At 50.3% G+C, this 18,061-nt stretch overlaps 1 protein-coding gene across 1 annotated transcript in view; it reads left to right on the forward strand.

The window, feature by feature from the left end:
- The first annotated feature begins 8,988 nt into the window (after window positions 1-8,988).
- Window positions 8,989-18,061, forward strand: part of PPP1R16A (protein phosphatase 1 regulatory subunit 16A) — a 28,972-nt gene continuing 19,899 nt past the window's right edge. Inside the window, 1 exon segment of the mRNA XM_083359703.1 lies at window positions 8,989-10,601. Coding sequence (XP_083215829.1) covers window positions 10,352-10,601 — 250 coding nt within the window. The 5' untranslated portion in view covers window positions 8,989-10,351.

Raw genomic sequence — 18,061 nt, forward strand, 5'->3', positions numbered from 1 at the left:
GTTTCCAGGCTTAGCCAGAGTGTTGCAGCCGAAGGTGAGACCTGGATTTTTTCCCTTCCCTTCCCTGCTTCTTTCCGCTTGGCCAATTCAAGCAAGGAGCGATCCAGTTCCGGGCTGCAGTGCAAACGTCCTCCCTTAGCAAGTGCTCCTGACTCCCGGAAGCTGGAGGCTGCGTTTTTCCCGGCAGGCGTCCTCGTTCTGACTCTGCCAGGCGGATGGGAGGGCCTTTGACCAGGTAACTGAAGAAGAGAAGCAAGCAAAGAAAGTGCCCTCTGTGTGTGTGTGTGTGTGTGTGTGTGTGTGTGTGTGTGTGTGTGTGTTGGCCTGACTCTGCCTAGATTTGGCTGCTGGCTCTGAACTTACCAATATTTATTATTTGACCAATTGAGCTTTATGAGGCCTTGTAAAACTGTAATGCAGGCGTCTCCAAACTTGGCAACTTTTTTAAGACTTGTGGACCTCAACTCCCGGAATTTCTCCTTAGTTCCAGGTTGCTTCTCTCCTTCATGAGTTTCCATCCGCTCCTCCTTGTCCTGCCTTCAAGTGCTTTGGAGAATAGCTTGACTCCCTCTTCTTTGGGGCAGCCGCTGAAATACTGGAACACTGCTATCATGTCCCCCCTGGTCCTTCTCTTCATTAAACTAGACATACCCAATTCCAGCAACCGTTCCTTATATGTTGTAGCCTCCAGTCCCCTGATCATCTTTGTCGCTCTTCTCTGTACCCTTTCTAGAGTCTCAACATCTTTTTTACATCGTGGTGACCAAAACTGGATGCCGGATTCCAGGTGTGGCCTTACCAAGGCCTTGTAAAGCGGTATTAACACTTCATGTGATCTTGATTCTATCCCTCTGTTAATGCAGCCTAGCACTGTGTTGGCTTTTTTGGCAGCTGCAGCACACTGCTGGCTCATATTGAAGTGATTGTCCGCTAGGACTCCAAAGTCCCTCTCACAGTTGTTCTATTGAGCAAGGTACCATCTATACTATACCTGTACATTTTTGGTTTTTCCTGCCTAAGTGTGGAACCTTCCTTTTTTCACAATTGAATTTCATTTTGTTAGATATAGTGCCCAGTGTCCACGTCTGTCCAGATCCTCCTGTATCTTAAGCCTGTCCTCTGGAGTGTTGGCTATTCCTGCCAATTGCAGGCTGGAGATTCAAAAGGATCTTGATCAACCTGAACGTTGGACTCTGGCTAACGAAACACCGGCCAGGTGTAAGCGACCGCGCTTAGGGAGAACACGATGTACAGGTACAAGGCAGGTATCACCTGGCTTAGCAGCAGCCGTACAGCTAATCCTCAGTGGCGGTAATGGAGATGGGAAGGTCTAGTGCAGGGGTCTTCAAACGTGGCAACTTTAAGACTTGTGGACTTCAACTCCCAGAATTCCCCAGCCAGGCAAGTTTGAAGACCCCTGGTGTAGATTAAACACAACCCGGAAATCTGAGTTTGCTGCAGCTACTGAAAAGGCCAATACACTTTGCCAGAAATAAAATGTTGAGATGATGGAAGCGATAGGTGTGACCCACACTGTGAGGTGTCCAGTTCTAATCACCACAATATAAGGAGGAAGCTGAGGAAGGACGACAAAGATAGGTGCTTCATAAATCTTAGAAAGAACAATGAAAAGAATTAGGCACGTTTAGCCTAATGAAGAGAAGGCTCAGGGGACACATGATAGCAGTCTTCCAAGAATCCGGAGCAGTGGCTGTCTAATTTCTTCTTGAAAACCTCCAGTGTTGGAGCACCCACAACTTCTGAAGCAGGAGTCTCCAACCCCCGGTCTGTGGACCAGTACCGGTCTGTGGCATGCCAGCAACCGGTCCGCACAAAGGAAGCAAAGCCCCATCCGCGGGATGCGGGCAGCACACGAAACCAGGCCCCCTCCGGTCCACGGAAGAACCTTTCTCTGCGGAAGCCATCCCTGGTGCCCAAAAGGCTGGGGACCTCTGTCCTAGGGGCAAATCTGAAGGCATTTGTCTGAAACGTTATAGGGTTTCCTGCCTGACCAGGGGTTGGACTAGAAGACCTCCAAGGTCCCTTCCAGCTCCTATTGTCTTCTGTTCTGTTCTATTCTAAACCCAAATAGAATAGAATAGAATCTGGAAGGGACCTTGGAGGTCTTCTAGTCCAGCCCCCTGCTCAAGCAGGAACACCTATACCGTCTCAGACAGGTGAATGTCTAGCCTCTTCTTAAAAATCTCCAGTGATGGAGCGCCCAGGATTTCTGGTGGCAAGCTGTTCCACTGGTTAATCGTCCTCACTGTTAGGAAGTTTCTCCTTAATTCCAGGTTGCTTCTCTCTCTGGTCAGTTTCCATCCGTTGTTTCTCGTCCTGCCCTCTGGTGCTCTGGTGAATAACCTGACCCCCCTCTTCTTCTTTGGGGCAGCCCCTCAGATACTGGAAGGCTGCTACCATGTCCCCCCTATTTCTCCTTTTCTTTAGACTAGCCAAACCCAAGTCCCGCAGCCGTTCTTTGTGTGTTTTGGTCTCCAGGCCTTGGATCATCTTGAGCCCCGGAGACTGAGCCTGGCCAGCTCTCTGGTGCCCAGCAGTCTCCTGCTGCCCCCAGGAGGTCTGGTGTGGACCACCTCGCCTAGAAGAAAGAAGAAGACCCGGAAGGCCAGCAAGCGCAATAAAACCTGGGTTTCTATCTGCCGACTGGAAAGCGCTTGCTGGCTTGCTCCGGCCCTTGTGAAATTCTTCGCATTCCTGATTCCAGGAAGAGTCAGGGAGTTCCTGCATGCAATATTTCTCCTCAGGCAGGTTGCGTGGGTGCCCCGGCGTGGCTTGGGGCGGCAGGAATGCGGCAGCCGCTGCCCGACTGGTTTGGTGGGAGAGGAGGGCAATGCTGGCTTTTTTGTTGTTGCCGGTTCAGGTGTGTTGATCCGAAGGGCTCCTGTGCGCCGATCAGCTGGCTCCTGAAGCAGAGCGAGGGCCCTCAGAAGCCCAGGGGAAGAGCACAGAGGTAGGACACGTCCAGGGCTGCTGCATGGGTCTCTGGGCCCTGGAACTCCTGTGGCAGGTCGAATCCCCTGGGCTTGGCTCCGGTTTGTGCTAATTTCCAAAACAGTCCATCTGCTCTTTGCAGGCTGCTTCGACTTTTTGCAGGGGAGACCGGACTGCAGCACCAGCGATCCTGCTGCTCACCTGCAGCGACCACGAACCCGGGGTGGTGGTGGTGGTCTGGGGCGTTTATATTTGCAGTGGCTTCGTGAATATAATGAACGCAACTTTAAAGGAGAGCATTTGTAGTTTCATCACCCAGCTAGGGAACATCATCAGTGCTGGAAGGGAGTAGGGTTTGTGGAGAGGAGGGAGGAGGAGGAGGAGGACTGTGGGGTCCCTGGTGCTCTCTGGGCTGGGTGTTTTTCTTGCAGATGTTTCATGACCCATCTAGGTCACATCATCAGTGCCAGCTCGGGTAATGAAACATAAGGATAAGGACCCCACAGTCCTCTTCTTTCTGCTCCTCCCCCCACTCCTCCTCCTCCTCCTCACACTTTGTTCCCTTCTAGCACTGATGTTATCACCTAGTTGGGTAATGAAACCTCTGCAAGGAAACAAGCTCAGAGAGGACCGAGGGCCCTCCAAATGCAACTTTGCTTGTGACTTGCTGATAGGTGAACCCGGAGAAGAATATAGAAATTAGGTCTCTGGGTTCAATTTAACCATGTCTGCCTCACTGTTTCTGGCAGCTCTCGATAATGGGGAAATAGTGTCAGAAACACGCTCCCTTCTTTCGCTAGAATTTAAGTAATTGGTAAGGGACGCGGTGGCTCAGTGGGTTAGGATGCTGAGCTTGTCGATCAGAAGGTCGGCAGTTTGGCAGGTCGAATCCTGAGTGCCGCATAACAGAGTGAGCGCCTGTTACTCGTCCCAGCTTCTGCCAACCTAGCAGTTTGAAAGCACGTAAAAATGAAAAATAGGGACCGCTACGGTGGGAAGGCAACGGCATTCTGTGCGCCTTTGGCGTCTAGTCATGCCGGCCACGTGACCACGGAGACGTCCTCGGACAAGCGCTGGCTCTTCGGCTTTGAAACGGAGATGAGCACCGGCCCCTAGAGTCGGAAACGACTAGCACGCATGTGCGGGGGAACCTTTACCTTTACCTTTTAAGTAATTGGTATTGCACATACTCATTGTTATGCACGTTGTGTTTTAGGAAATTATGCACCAGTATCAGCTTTCTTCTTCTTTTAGTTTGGCAGCAAAACTCACTTTTGTAACTTGCACAGATTGTGCAAATTTTATTTGCATGCAAAACGTGTCTGCTTTTATTAGTCGCGAAAAGCTCCAGGGGCTATGCAGAGTACGAGTCCTACCCCTCTCTTCTTCCTTACGTGGCTAGAAATTCCTCATTGCTTTTCCCCTCTTTGCTCACGTGGGAAGATTTTATCATGAACTTTCCCAAAATGTTTTCGAGTGAGCTGATTATGCTGCAACCACGGAGAAGAACGGTTTTTTTAAACTGGAATTCCAGCCTTGCTGGGTGGTAGCTCTGTGGTATAGCTTGCTCGGGTTTGATGGTTATAGCTTGTTTTAATCTTAGTTTTATTCACGGTTGGACTAAAAGCCATCTCTAGGGCAAGAGCTGTTTGGGGTGCGATCAGCGTGGTAATCACCAGCCAGATGGTGATGGTTGTAGGAAGAGATTGGCCCTTTTACGGGCTCCTGAGCCATTTTGCCCCAGTGAGCCTGACCAGGTTCCGGGGGGCCATTTGGTGCGATGGCAGATATGTAGATTATCCTGGCTAGGATCGGCCGTGCTGCCTTCCTAGCTCTTCAGCGATCCAGGGCTGAGTGAGAAAGCAGGGAAGGTCTCCAGTCTCTGGAACTTGAAGCCATATTTATTTATGCTTATTTTAAATGTATCTAGGCCACCTTTAACAGGGACACCCCAGCTAAGTTACAGGTAGCCTTTGATTATAACTATTCATTTAGTGAACCTTCAGAGTTACAGCAGCACTGGAAAAAGGGACTTTTGTGTGTGATTTTCACACATGCAGCCATTGCAGCATTCCCCACGGTCACGTGATCAGAATTTGGCCGCTTGTCAACTGACTCGTATTTATGACGGTTGCAGTGTCCCCAGGTGTGTGCGTGTGTTTGTGTCACGTGATCCCCTTTTGGGACCTTCTGACAAGCAAAATCCATGGGGAAGCCGGATTCACTTAACAACCTTATTAACTGCTGTGGTTCACTTAACAACCGTGGCAAGAAAAGTTGCAAAATGGGGGGAAACTCCCTTAACAAATGTTTCGCTTAGCGACGTAAATTTGGGCTCAACTGTGGTCGTATGTTAAGGGCTACCTGTATTTTTTTGCCCCCCAGTAATGTCCAGTGCTTTATGAGCACCCCTAGAGTTGGGCCTGCCCATCAGGTCTGCATTTTTCTTTTTTCCTAATTAAATCATTGCTCTGTAATTGAGCTCAACATTCGACTTGGAAGTGCCTTAGCAGAATTTGTGATTGTTGCAAAGTTGTCTTTTCAGAGCACGCAATACAGAGGCAAGCCGTGTACTTTCCGAACCTCTTTAGCGGGGCTGAAATTGCTTTCTGCATTTTCTCCAGTTTTTTAAAGCAGCTTTTCTGGGACCCCTATCTCTGGCGAAGGTAGCCTCGCGTTTCTAAGAGCTGGCTGTGTGCCTTTCTGCCAGAGTCCCACTGCTGGCAGGAAGTGGGTGTGTGTGGATGTAGAGCAGCCTGGGACCCAAAAGGTGGCTTGGGCTAAAAGCAACCTTTCTGGAGGAGTCCTGTCAGGACCCACCCCAATCCACGTCTTAGGAAAAAAAAAACTCTTGGAGTCAGTTCTAGTCCAAAAGGAATCTTTACTAGGACATGCTTGGTTGTGGAAATACAAGACAGGACTTAGTATTGTTTTACAAATTGAGATTTTATAAAGGGTACCCGGTTCAACCCCCCTTCCCTCAACCCCATTTGGTCAGCCCCCATCCCTGTACACCGCCCTGAGTCCTTTGGGAGAAGGGCGGTATAGAAATTAAATTATTATTATTATTATTATCCTTCTACTTCGTGTCATCCCTTTCATGGGAAAAAGGGAACTTCGGATCTTTTCGGTTATTGTCTTCTTCCTTTACAGATTCAAATGGAGACACAGCCAGATGCCTTCTTCCCTAACCCTCCCTTTTGTTCCCCAAGTTCAAAAGGTTTCCCTTGGTCTTTGAAATAACCTAAGGCAGGCTGAATCCACATCCGCTCTTCCTTCCTCAGGAGATGGCAGAATCCAGGGGGGAGGGGATAATGTTTTAAACATACATTTATGAATGTGATATAAATGGATTCTGACAAGTCCCTTCAGTCCCGGAGGGAAATTTGCTGAAGGAACCCAAATTCGGATGGAGTTCCATCCGCATGAATGTTTGGGAATTCTGAGATTCTTCTGACTTGGTCCTGAAATGTCTTGGTTTAGATCAGGGGTGGGCAATTATGGGAACTTTGCAGCCTGTGGACTTCAACTCCCAGAATTCCTGAGCCAGCCAGCCATTCATTGAACTGTTTAATTCTGTTGAAAGCTCTCTTTAGAGGCTGCCGTCTTGGTCATCTCACTGCTCGTCCTTGACTCCAGTTTTTTTTTTTACTGGCAGTCTTGTTGTTCAGTTGCTAAGTTGCGTATCGGACCCTCTGTGACCCCCACGGCCCACTGCCTCTGCTTGCAGCCCGAGTCGCTCTCAGGAGCCTCCTTCAGCATCACGATTTGAAAGCGTCAATTTTTCGGCACTCAGCCATCCTTATGGTCCACTTCTCACAGCCCTGCATTCCTAGTTGGAAAAGCATAACGTTAACTGACGCGGTGGCTCAGTGGGTTAGGACGCTGAGCTTGTCGATCAGAAGGTCGGTAGTTTGGCGGGTCGAATCCCGAATGCCACGTAGCAGAGTGAGCACCTGTTACTCGTCCCAGCTTCTGCCAACCTAGCAGTTCGAAAGCACGTAAAAATGCAAGTAGAAAAATAGGGACCACTCCGATGGGAAGGGAACAGCGCTCCGTGCGCCTTTGGCGTCTAGTCATGCCGGCCACAGGACCACGGAGACGTCCTGGGACAAGCGCTGGCTCTTCGGCTTTGAAACGGAGATGAGCACCGGCCCCTAGAGTCGGAAACGACTAGCACGCACGTGGGGGGGAACCTTTATCTAACGGTGCAGATCTTTGCGGGCGAGGGGACTTCTCTGCTGTTTAACACGCTGCCTAGGTTTTCCATAGCTCTTCTCCCAAAGGAGCAACTGCCTTTTAATTTCATGGCCGCATTTCCCCCCCTGCAGTCTGAGCCCAAGAGGTCGAGAAAAAGAGGTCTGTCACTGCTTCCATTTCTTCGCCCCCTATTTGCCGGGAAGGGATGGTCTTGCATTTTTTTTTAACTCAGTTGAGTTTCAAGCCAGCTTTTGCCCTCTCCTCTTTCGGAGGGGTGGCTAAAAAGCGCTCTTGGCTGTTCTTGTTGTGATTCAGGGTCAGCCTGTGGGTTCGGCAGTTGGGTCGGACGACTCAGAGGAGGAGGAGGGGGGGTGTTGAAGAGCTTGCTGATGATGGCTTTGAGGCTCCGCAGAGCCCTCAGCCAGGCCCCTCCCACTTGGTCACGACAGAGACCCAGCTGTGTGAGCCTGACAGCGTGGATGAAGATGACCCACAGCTGGCCCTGTTCAAGGACGCCCGACGCAGGAGGCAGTCAATCAGGAGTAAACAGAGGAAGGCAATGGGGCACCTCGGAAGGAGGCAGAGAGAAGTCACGCCCTGAACTGTTTAAAAGGGGAATGTGTGGGAGGGCTGGTTTCCTGAAGGCAACCGCTTGATTAGTTCCTGTTTCATAGCTCCTGTTTCATGGTTAGTGTCTTGTCTTGCTCTGTTTTATGTTAATAAATTTGGCAGGCTTTATTCCAGCCTCTTGCCGTTTGTAAAGGGGTTGTCCCTGCTTTTGCTGCAGGGCCGGTAGCAGGCTGGTACAGAACAGTTCTCCCCTCGTAACTTGGTGGCGAGCCTGGCCATTCACTTCCGCCTTAGCTTCGGCTGGCCAGCCAGGCAAGAGCTGTAGACGCTTCTTCTTCCTAAGGATCCTCCAGGGAGCAAAAACTACCAGAAGCCTCTTGCCCTTTGTAACTGCTGGGAGCCCGGTTGTTTAGTGTCAATAATTCCTGCTTCAGAGGGACAGCTTTGCTAAAACCGCTGGTTGCAGTTTTATTATATTTTTATTAGATTTTTATTTCTTTTTTATTTTTATTTCTTCCGCTCACCTCCTTCCGTAAAAGAGGTAGCATTCATTCCAGAGAAAAAGATGATTATCATAAAGAACGAACAACCTGGGAAGTGTTGGGGGTTGGGCACTGGGTGGGTGGCCAATTTGCAAATCTGCCGGACAGAACTTCTTTTTCTTTCTTTTTCGTTCTACACAATTCGTTCTCCACAAAACGTCTCATTTAATGAAAAGTAAGGCCCAGGGGTGACACGACAGCAGTCTTCCAATATTTGAGGGGCTGCCCCAAAGAAGAAGGGGTGGTGGGAGGGGGGGGCGTCAAGCTATTCTCCAAAGCAGCAGAAGGCAGGACAAGAAGCCACGGATGGACACTGATGAAGGAGAGAAGAATTAAGTGGGAACAATCAGTCAGTGGAACGGCTTCCCTCCAGAAGCTGTGGCTGCTCCATCACTGGAAGCTTTTAAGGGGAGACCGGACAGCCCTTTGGGCAGAATGCTGTAGGATCTCCTGCTCGAGCAGGGGGCTGGACTAGAAGACCTCCAAGGTCCCTTCCAGTTCTGTTATTCTCTCTGGGCCAATCTGCTGTCTATACTTAAATCATTTGCAGTTTCCCACCTAAGCCCTTAAATTGCCTCTTGCTCAACTCCTGCTGTTTGTCCCCAGGCAGTGACTCCCCCCCCCCAGTCGGTCCCTCCCAGGTGGATTAGCTAGGAAGTATGCAGGTGCCGGGAAATGTGAAGGACATCTAATTGGGGGCGGCTGCTGTAAAGGGAAGGGGTCCCTCTCCGAACAGGAGGTGACACAGGGCTGAAAACAGCCCCCCCCCACCTTTTGGTAATCTGATCTGCTTCGAGTTACCTCCAAGTAGTTTGCTTCAGCTTTGGCTGTCAAGGGATCTTGCCCGAAGGCAGGGCTGGCAAAGAGGGGGCTTAGGTGTTCTGGGTGTGGGTGGCAGCCTCTAAGCCCTGCCTGACCGGCTTCCTCCTTCCTCTCCTGCTGCAGGACTTTCCAGGGAGCGCCCGGCCGGAGACTGTGGCCGAAAGCTCAGCCCAGCACCCAAGTAGCACTACGCGAAGGGAGGAGTCTCCAGCCAGCCAGCCGGCCGTCGCCCGGTTTGTCCTGCGCTGCTCCTGAGCAGCTGGCGTGAAACACTTGAAAGCCTTCACCGGCTCCCAGGAAGTTCCTGTTTATTTACAAACCAATTGATTAAGTTGCTAGAGGCGAGAGGAGCCCGTGCCTTGCGGGAGGAAGGTCAACGAAGCAGCTCCGCCAAGGACTCCGTCAGGACGGTCTGGCACGAAGGAAGAAGACTTTGAACGTGCGGCCACTGTGCGCTCTGCTGGGAAGACGAGGCAGCCGTGGGCAGATCGCCCAGGCCCTGCCGGGGGCTCCTTGTCTGACAGGGGGGGCCGTGGACCACTCCTAGGAGCGTGACGGAGGTTCAGAGGGATCTGCCTCCCGGGCACTGAAGTCCTACGTTAGGGAGCAGAGGAGGCACCAGAGGAGCGTTGCAAAGAGATTGAGATTGCAGTCAGAGTCATCACAAGCCGACTCGGCTCCCTGGGAACGATTTGGGAGGCTGATCGAAAGAGGCCGAGACACGGGCTGAGTTTGCTGCTTGCGGGGCCGGGCTGAGGATTAAACTGGCCGCCAAAGGATGAAGGATTTACGCTTCGCTCTTTTCCTCAGTCGGAAGTTGCGTTTGGGGGTCTTTTGAACAGGGAGGACGAGGGCTAGCAGCAGCACACCCCCCGCACGTCAGCTGGAGCCCCCCTCACCTTGCCTTAGTGGTGGGCAGCCAAAGTGCCTCCCCAGCCTCCCGGGGCCGCTTTGGGGCCGCTTCACAAACCGTGTTCACAGGTACTGCCTGGACGAGGAAGGCAAGGCAAGTGCAGCTCCTGCTGTTCAGGCTGGCACCACCTGTGGAGAGGCTCACCTGAGGGATTAAAAACCCGATTTCTTCCAAATTGGTGAAGATGCACATTCAGCAGCCTGGGTGTCGCCCTCTTCTCGCCCAGCTCCTCTGGTGAGAGAGGGAGAGAGAGCTTTCCAGCCCCACCGCCCCGTCCCCGGCCGGCCCCAGTCCATCACTTCCAAATGCTTTGAACTGCGAATCGCAGGTGAGCACCTGCAGTGGGCCAGGCATGGCAGAGCACCTGGAGCTGCTGGCTGAGATGCCAGCGGTCGCCCGGATGGGCACCCAGGAACGGCTCAAGCACGCCCAGAAACGCCGCACCCAGCAGCTGAAGAAGTGGGCGCAGTTTGAGAAGGACGTGCAGGGCAGGAAGGCAAAAGGGGAGAAGAAGAGGCGGAGGGCCGCCAAGGAGACCAAGGTGGTCTTCCCCGAAAACATCCAGCTTCTGGAGGCTGCCAGCCGCAACGATGTGGAGGAAGGTAGGTTTGTGTGTGTGGGGGGGGAAAGAGACCTTTTGTTTTTTGCAAGGGTGTTGAGACAAGATTGTTCCAAGGGTATCCCGAAATCTGTGCACCAGATAAAGTCGCCTTTTGGCCCGCCCGGTGGAGACCTTTGGAAGGAACCAGTATTCTCCTTTATCGACGCCTGCTGCAAACTCTGTGCGGCCTCAGGAAGGGCATCCGGCCAGTAAACGCTCAGCTCCATCCAGCCCTGACTCTACCCCCAAATTAAGAGATTACGGGTCATAAAAAGGGAGATTTTTAATTGGTATTTCTAAGGTTGAGTGAGTTCTGTGTGCCTTCTCCACAAATTGCCACGTTATTCTTCCTACGGTCCCTGGTGGGGTGTTTTGTTTTTCCCCCCCCTTCCTCCTCCCGTGCCAGGTGAGCATCAGCACCGGTCCACACCTGGCCCTGGGCTGCAGCCATCCCTCACTTCCCCTTTCTGAGAGCGCCCGAGGGGCCTGGTGGGGAGGGGGGCTGTCCTTGGAAATGTCAGATGATCCTGGAGGAAGGGGCCTTGATAGCCATAAAGGAGAATCCTTGCAGTTCAAGGTTGAAATGAGGGGTCCCGGGTGGTCTCTGAGCCGGGTTGCTTCCTTGCAGACGTTTCACGACCCAGCTAGGTAGCATCATCAGTGCTTGAAAAGAGTGGGGTTTGCAAAGTGGAGGAGGACTGTGGAGTCCTCGGTGCGCCTGGAAATGAGTGGTTTTCTTGCAGAAATTTCCTGACCCAAACTAGGTAGCTTCATGAGGGCTAGTGGCTTTGTTAGAAGGGGCTTTGTTGTGTGGCCAGCCAGCGTCCCAATTATGCATCGTCTTTAAATAAAAAACAGTCTTTTAAAAGAATTAAAATTAGAAAACTGTTACTGCCCTAGTTCGGAGGAGTCCAACCTTGGCAGCTTTGCGGACTTCAACTCCCAGAATCCCCCAGCCAGCATGTTGTGTGCAGATGAGTCCCGTTTCTAAGCCTCCCCGGGGCCGTAGCTGCCCACCTCCCCGCCTGCCTTTCTGGCAGCTTCCTTGGGCCCGTCTGGGTGGCCTTCCTTCTCCCCTTTGGCCGACGGGAATGCTGGGGTCCTCTCCTTTCCTCTGCAGCGGCCTGGGGTCGGTGGTGCTTCTTCCTTTTGGAAAAGAGAGCGAGCCGATCACCGGACCCCACCCCTTCCGGAAGGGTTGCCCGTGACCCCCGATTGGAGAGGGGGGCATTCCAGAAGGGACCCCAACGGGGATCACAGTTCCGTAAGCTGGGAGGAGCCTGTCTTTGGAGAAGGCTTCGCTCGCTAGGTGGGGCACCCGGGGATTTGCCTTGCAGTCAGTAGCTCAGGATGCGGCTGCTGATTGACAGGCTCCTTGCAGCCGCTCCTCCTCTAGTCAAACAGGTCTTCTCCATCCTGCCGTGTTCCTGGGAGCAGAGACTCCCTGCGGCCTCCCGGCGGGGGTCTGCGACAACTCGCCCTGGGGCAACTCGGCACGGCCACCCTGCCCGCGGGGCAAGAGTTCCGCTAATGGCGGAGGAACGGTGGAACAGAATCATTAAAGGAAGGACGACAAGGAAGGACAGATCGAAATGGGCATGGCAAAAATGTAAAAAGTCCTTTTTCATGATTTTAAATAACTCCGTTGTATTGTCCCGCAGTGACTTGAGCGTGGCGGGTTGGCCGCGGAGAGTTGTCCCGTTCCGCTCTTGTGTACCGAGGTTTCAACCCCGAGGCCACCTTCACGTATTCACAGGCGCCCGGGGCAGTTTTTGTCAAAGGACCCTTTTTGGAGATTGATTGAAAAAGCCCACGTGCGCTCAGAATGAAAATTGGTTACGATCACAATGGAGCTCCATCTCTCTGGGGTGACATAAGGTCTCCTGCCATGCGCCGGGGGCTGGGCTAGAAGACCCCCAAAGCCCCTTTTAGCCCTATGATACTAGCGGTTAAGGCCCTGGGCTAGAAAGCAGGAGAGCGTGAGTTCAAATCCTGCCTTAGCCATGAAAGCCATCAGGGTGACCTTAGGCCTCTCTCCCTCCCTCCTTCTCTCTCTCTCTCTCCCCCACCCCCCCAATTCACCTCACAGGGTTGTTGTTGTGGGGAAATTAGGAAGAGGCTGGTAAGTATGTTTGCCGCACTGAGTTATTCATAGAAATAATATAGGCAGGGGATTTGTGTGTGTGTGTGTGTGTGTATCTCTATGTGTATATGTGTATATGTACATGTGTGTGTGTGTGTATATATATATACAATCTAAAAAAAATTACACAAATATGAGCTGTCACTGTTGTGACTACTGCCTGTGGATGGCCTTCGGTTAGGCCGAAACAGGAAATAAGATTTGTCCCATGTTTGGGGCCTAGCAAGGTAATCTAAATAGTTAACAAGCATTTAACATGTGTGTGTGTGTGTGTGTGTGTGTGTGTGTTTTCTGAGGTTTTCACGGGTGCTTATATGTAGATCTTTGGTCATTCGGGTAGAATTGGAGGTATCAGGGCAGATACACATACACATACACACACACATACACACGTATATATATATGTACATATGTAATAATAATAATAATAATAATAATAATAATAATAATAATAATAATAATAATAATAATAATAATAAAGTTGGAAGGGACCTTGGAGGTCATCTAGTCCAACCCCCTGCTCAGGCAGGAAACCTTATACCATTTCAGGCAAATGGCTGTCCAGTCTCTCCTTAGAAACCTCCAGTGTTGGAGCATTCACCACTTCTGGAGGCAGGTGGTTCCACTGGTTAATTGTTCTCACTGTCAGGAAGTTTCTCCTTAGTTCTAGGTTGCTTCTCTCCTGGACTAGTTTCCATCCGTTTGTCCTGCTTTCAGGTGCTTTGGAGAATAGCTTGACTCCCTCTTCTTTGGGGTAGCCCCTGAGATATTGGAACACTGCTATCCTGTCACCCCTCACCCTTCTCTTCATTAAACTACACATACCCAATTCCAGCAACCGTTCCCTGTATGTTTTAGCCTCCAGTCCCCCAATCATCTTTGTTGCTCTCCTCTGGACTCTTTGTAGAGTCTCAACATCTTTTTTACATCGTGGTGACCAAAGCAGTATTCCAGGTGTGGCCTTACCAAGGCCTTGTAAAGTGGTATTAGTACTTCACTTGATCTTGATTCTATCCCTCTGTTAATGCAGCCTAGCACTGTGTTGGCTTTTTTGGCAGCTGCAGCACACGGCTGGCTCATATTGAAGTGATTGTCCACTAGGACTCTGAGATCTCTCTCACAGTTACTACTATTGAGCAAGGTACCACCTATACTATACCTATGCATTTGATTTTTCCTGCCTAAGTGTAGAACTTTACTTTTTTCACCATTGAATTTCATTTTGTTAGATAGTGCCCAGTGTATATATATGTGTGTATGTGTATATGTGTGTGTACATGTATATATGTATGTGTATATACATAAAACCAACCACCCTGGAACGACTGCCTCCCTCGCCTCCCTCTTCCATCCGGAGACCTTGGCCATCTTCTGTCCTGGGGCTCCTCCCTCGGTAACCTTTGAGGGAGATTAAAGCAAACACTTGAGCAGCAGCCTGGCAGAAAGAGCAGGATGGAGCAGAGACATAATTACAGTGTACTCACATTTTAGAGACTTCCCCAAGGCAATCATTTCTTTGTGGGGACAAACAAGAAGCCTTTTGTCTTATGTATCTCCTGAGAATTAGGGCAGGCATATGTCAGTCGAGATGGGTAGCCTTTTTACAGCCCAAGTTGCAATTTTTAATACACACACACTGTGGCACTGGGACACAATAGGTGGGTTGTGCCCATTAGCGTCAGATCGCTCTCTGGGGGTGGGTTTTTTGGTCTGCCCTTTTCATTGATTAAAAATAGAAAAAGACGCTGCAAGGTGGTTACTGCCCATCGACACATGGGTCGCCCTGCTGCAGCATGCTGTTTTTAGGATTGCACAACCCATTTGGGATTTTTCTTTGGCCCCTCTGAGGTTTCCCATCCCATTTATTCTGCCTGTGAAAAAGTAGCTGAGACAAAAGCCGTCACACGTTCCGCAAAGGCACGTCGTCACCGTGGGCCGTTTCTGGACCGCAGCTTGCTTTCACTTTTTCAGAGAATTGTCATCGTGTCCAAGATTTGATCTCTAATCCAGGGGTCCTCCACCGTGGCCACTTTAAGACTTGTGGACTTCAACTCCCAGAATTCCTTAGCCAGCTTTGCTGGCTGAGGAATTCTGGGAGTTGAAGGCCACAAGTCTTAAAGTGGTCACGGTGGAGGACCACCGCTCTAATCCATCTGGACTCGTTTGGTTTGTTAACTGTCAAGTACAGATGGCCTTCGACATACGGCCACAATTCAGCCCCGAATTTATGTTGCTAAGCGAGACAATTGTGAATTTTGCCCTGTTTGACCACCTGTCTTGCAGTTGTGAAGTTAGCAAAACAGTCGTTAAGTGAATCTGACTTCTCCCCATCGACTCTGCTTGTCAGAAGTTCACAAAAAAGGATCGCCTGACCCCGGGACACTCCAACCGTTGTAACTATGAGTCAGGGGCTGAGTGCCTGAATTTGGATCCAGTGACCCGGAGATGCTGCAACGGTTGTAAGTGTGAAAAATGGTCATAAGTCACTTTTTGGGGGGGTGCCATTGTAACTTCAAATGGTCACTAAATGAGCTGTTGTAAGTCGAGCAGTACATGTAGTCTGTTATTTTGAAATCAATGACACACAGAATCATAGAATCCTAGGGCTGAAAGGGACACCAGAGATCTTCTAGTCCAACCCCTCTGCTCAAGGCAGGAGACTCCATGCCATCCCGGTCAAACGGCTGTGCAATCTCCTCTTAAACACCTCCAGTGATGGAGCAACCCACAACTCCAGGAATCCAACTGTTCCACCGATTAATTGTTCCCACCCTCCGTGCTTCCAGAAACAGCAGATGTGGGAGATATTCTTCATCCTAAAACATAGAACGTGGAATCCGAAGGTTGGAAGGGACCTTGAAAGTCTTCTTGTCCAGCCCCCAGGCGATCTTATTCCATCCTGGTCAAATGGTTGTCGAGTCTTTTTTTTTTAAAACCTCCAGTAATGGAATACCCGCAATTTTTGGAGGCAAGCTATTCCATTGATTAGGTGTTCTCACTTCAGGAAGTTCCTCCTTAATTCCAGGTTGCTTCTCCTTGATAAGTGGCGATCTGTTGATTCTTGTCCTGCCTTCAGGGGCTTTGGAGACTAAGTCACCACCCCCTTCTCTGTGCCAGCAACTCAAGCACTGGAAGACAGTTATCCTGCTTCGACCACGTCTTAAATTCCAATTTTTCCCCCCAAGTTCTTTATCTGTTAGACCTAAAGAGGTGAATCTCTGGTTTTATCTTTACATTCACTTTTAAGATTCTTCTGGATTAGGATACGAATCCTCCTCCAGTATTTCTCTGTACAACCCCCAGAGTTCCTCAACCAGGCACGGCTGGCTCAGGAATTTATTTATTTTTAATAGTTGTGAAGACTAACACGGGTCCACCGGTGGTAAAGTTGCCCAGCTCTCCTTTAGGGGAAGGAGTGGCGTTTCAGCGTGGAAGGAATATTAGTTTCTGGATCACATTTTGGCTTATCTGGATGATAGATGGCTGGCCTTCATGAGGACTAGTCACGTGAGGGAAGCCAGGGGAGTTTCATCAGAAGGACTTTAAACTTAATCCTAGGAGGAGGGGTTGGAGACAAACAGGCCGGAATAATAGCTTGCTTTTAACAGGGTGTGTCAGGAGTGTTTGCCCTGCCAAGCTGGCCTTGGCTGATTTTAAAAGCTTAAGTTGGGCCTGGCTTGGCACCTATCCGAACGGGAGGCCACCAGGAAATGCAAAGGCTGTAGGCTAGATTCAGTACAGGTGGTCCCCGACTTACAACAATTCGTTTAGCAACTGTTCAAAGTGACAACGGTACTGAAAAAAGTGACCGATGACCGTTTCCCCCCACTTACGGCCGTTGCATCACCCCCAGGGTCACACGATCGAAATTCAGACAATTGGCAACTGGCTCGTAGTTATGACGGTCACAACGTCCCGGAGCTCAAGTGACTTTCCCTTTTGCGACCATCTGGCTACAAAGTCGAGGAGGAATCCAGATTCACTTCACAGCTGTGTGACTAACTTATCCACTGCAGTGATTCGCTTAACGACTGTGGTGAGAAAGTTGGTGAAATGGGGCAAAACTCACTTAACAACTAAAACTCACTAAGTGACTGAAATTTTGGGCTCCGTTGTGGTTGTACATCGAGGACTGCCTATTGGGGGACCTCTTCCGTCCCGCTGATTGAGCTGATGACCCGCGATGGACAAAAGGGGTCCAATTACAAATGGAATTCAAAGGCCCCCCCCCCCCCGAGAAGCCTGAAAAAGGATGCAGGGAACGAGGATGGCCGTCCTGCTCAAGGGCTCCAGAGGCCCTGCACACCGAAGGGCAGAAGCAGCCGATGGCTGCAAGCCCAGGACTAGGCACAATTTCCTCCCTTGGTCTTGCTCCCTCTCCATTCTTCCCTTCATCTAGAATAAGGAATAAGAATAAGGAATAAGAATAAGGAATAAGAATAAAGAATAAGAATAAGGAATAAGAATAAGGAATAAGAATAAAGAATAAGAATAAGAATGGAATGGAATGGAATGGAATGGAATGGAATAGAAAATATGGTATGGAATGAATGGAATAGAATAGAAAGAGAAGAGAAGAGGAGAAAATATGGAATAGAATAGAATAGAATAGAATAGAATAGAATAGAATAGAATAGAATAGAATAGAATAGAATAGAATAGAATAGAATAGAATAGAATAGAAGAATAGAATAGAATAAGTTGGAAGGGACCTTGGAGGTCATCTAGTCCAACCCCCTTCTCTGGCAGGAAGCCCTATACCATTTCAGACAAATGGCTGTCCAGTCTCTTCTTAAAGACTTCCAGTGTTGGAGCATTCACAGCTTCTGGAGGCAAGGAGTTCCACTGGTTATGTTGTGATTCAGGGTCAGCCTGTGGGTTCGGCAGTTGGGTCAGACGACTCAGAGGAGGAGGAGGGGGGCATTGGAGAGGTTGCTGAGGGGGTTGGAGAGCTTGCTGATGAGAGCCCTCAGCCAGGCCCCTCTCATCTGGTCACCACGCAGACCCAGCTGTGTGAGCCTGACAGCGTGGATGAAGATGACCCACAGCTGGCCCTGTTCAAGGACGCCCGACGCAGGAGGCAGTCAATCAGGAGTAAACAGAGGAAGGCAATGGGGCACCTCGGAAGGAGGCAGAGAGAAGCCACGCCCTGAACTGTATAAAAGGGGAATGCGTGGGAGGGCTGGTTTGCTGAAGGCAACCGCTTGAATAGTTCCTGTTTCATAGCTCCTGTTTCATGGTTGGTGTCTTGTTTTGCTCTGTTTTATGTTAATAAATTTGGCAGGCTTAATTCCAGCCTCTTGCAGTTTGTAAAGGGG

The sequence above is a fragment of the Vipera ursinii genome, assembly GCF_947247035.1.
Source record: "Vipera ursinii genome assembly, chromosome: 3".
NCBI lineage: Eukaryota > Metazoa > Chordata > Lepidosauria > Squamata > Viperidae > Vipera > Vipera ursinii.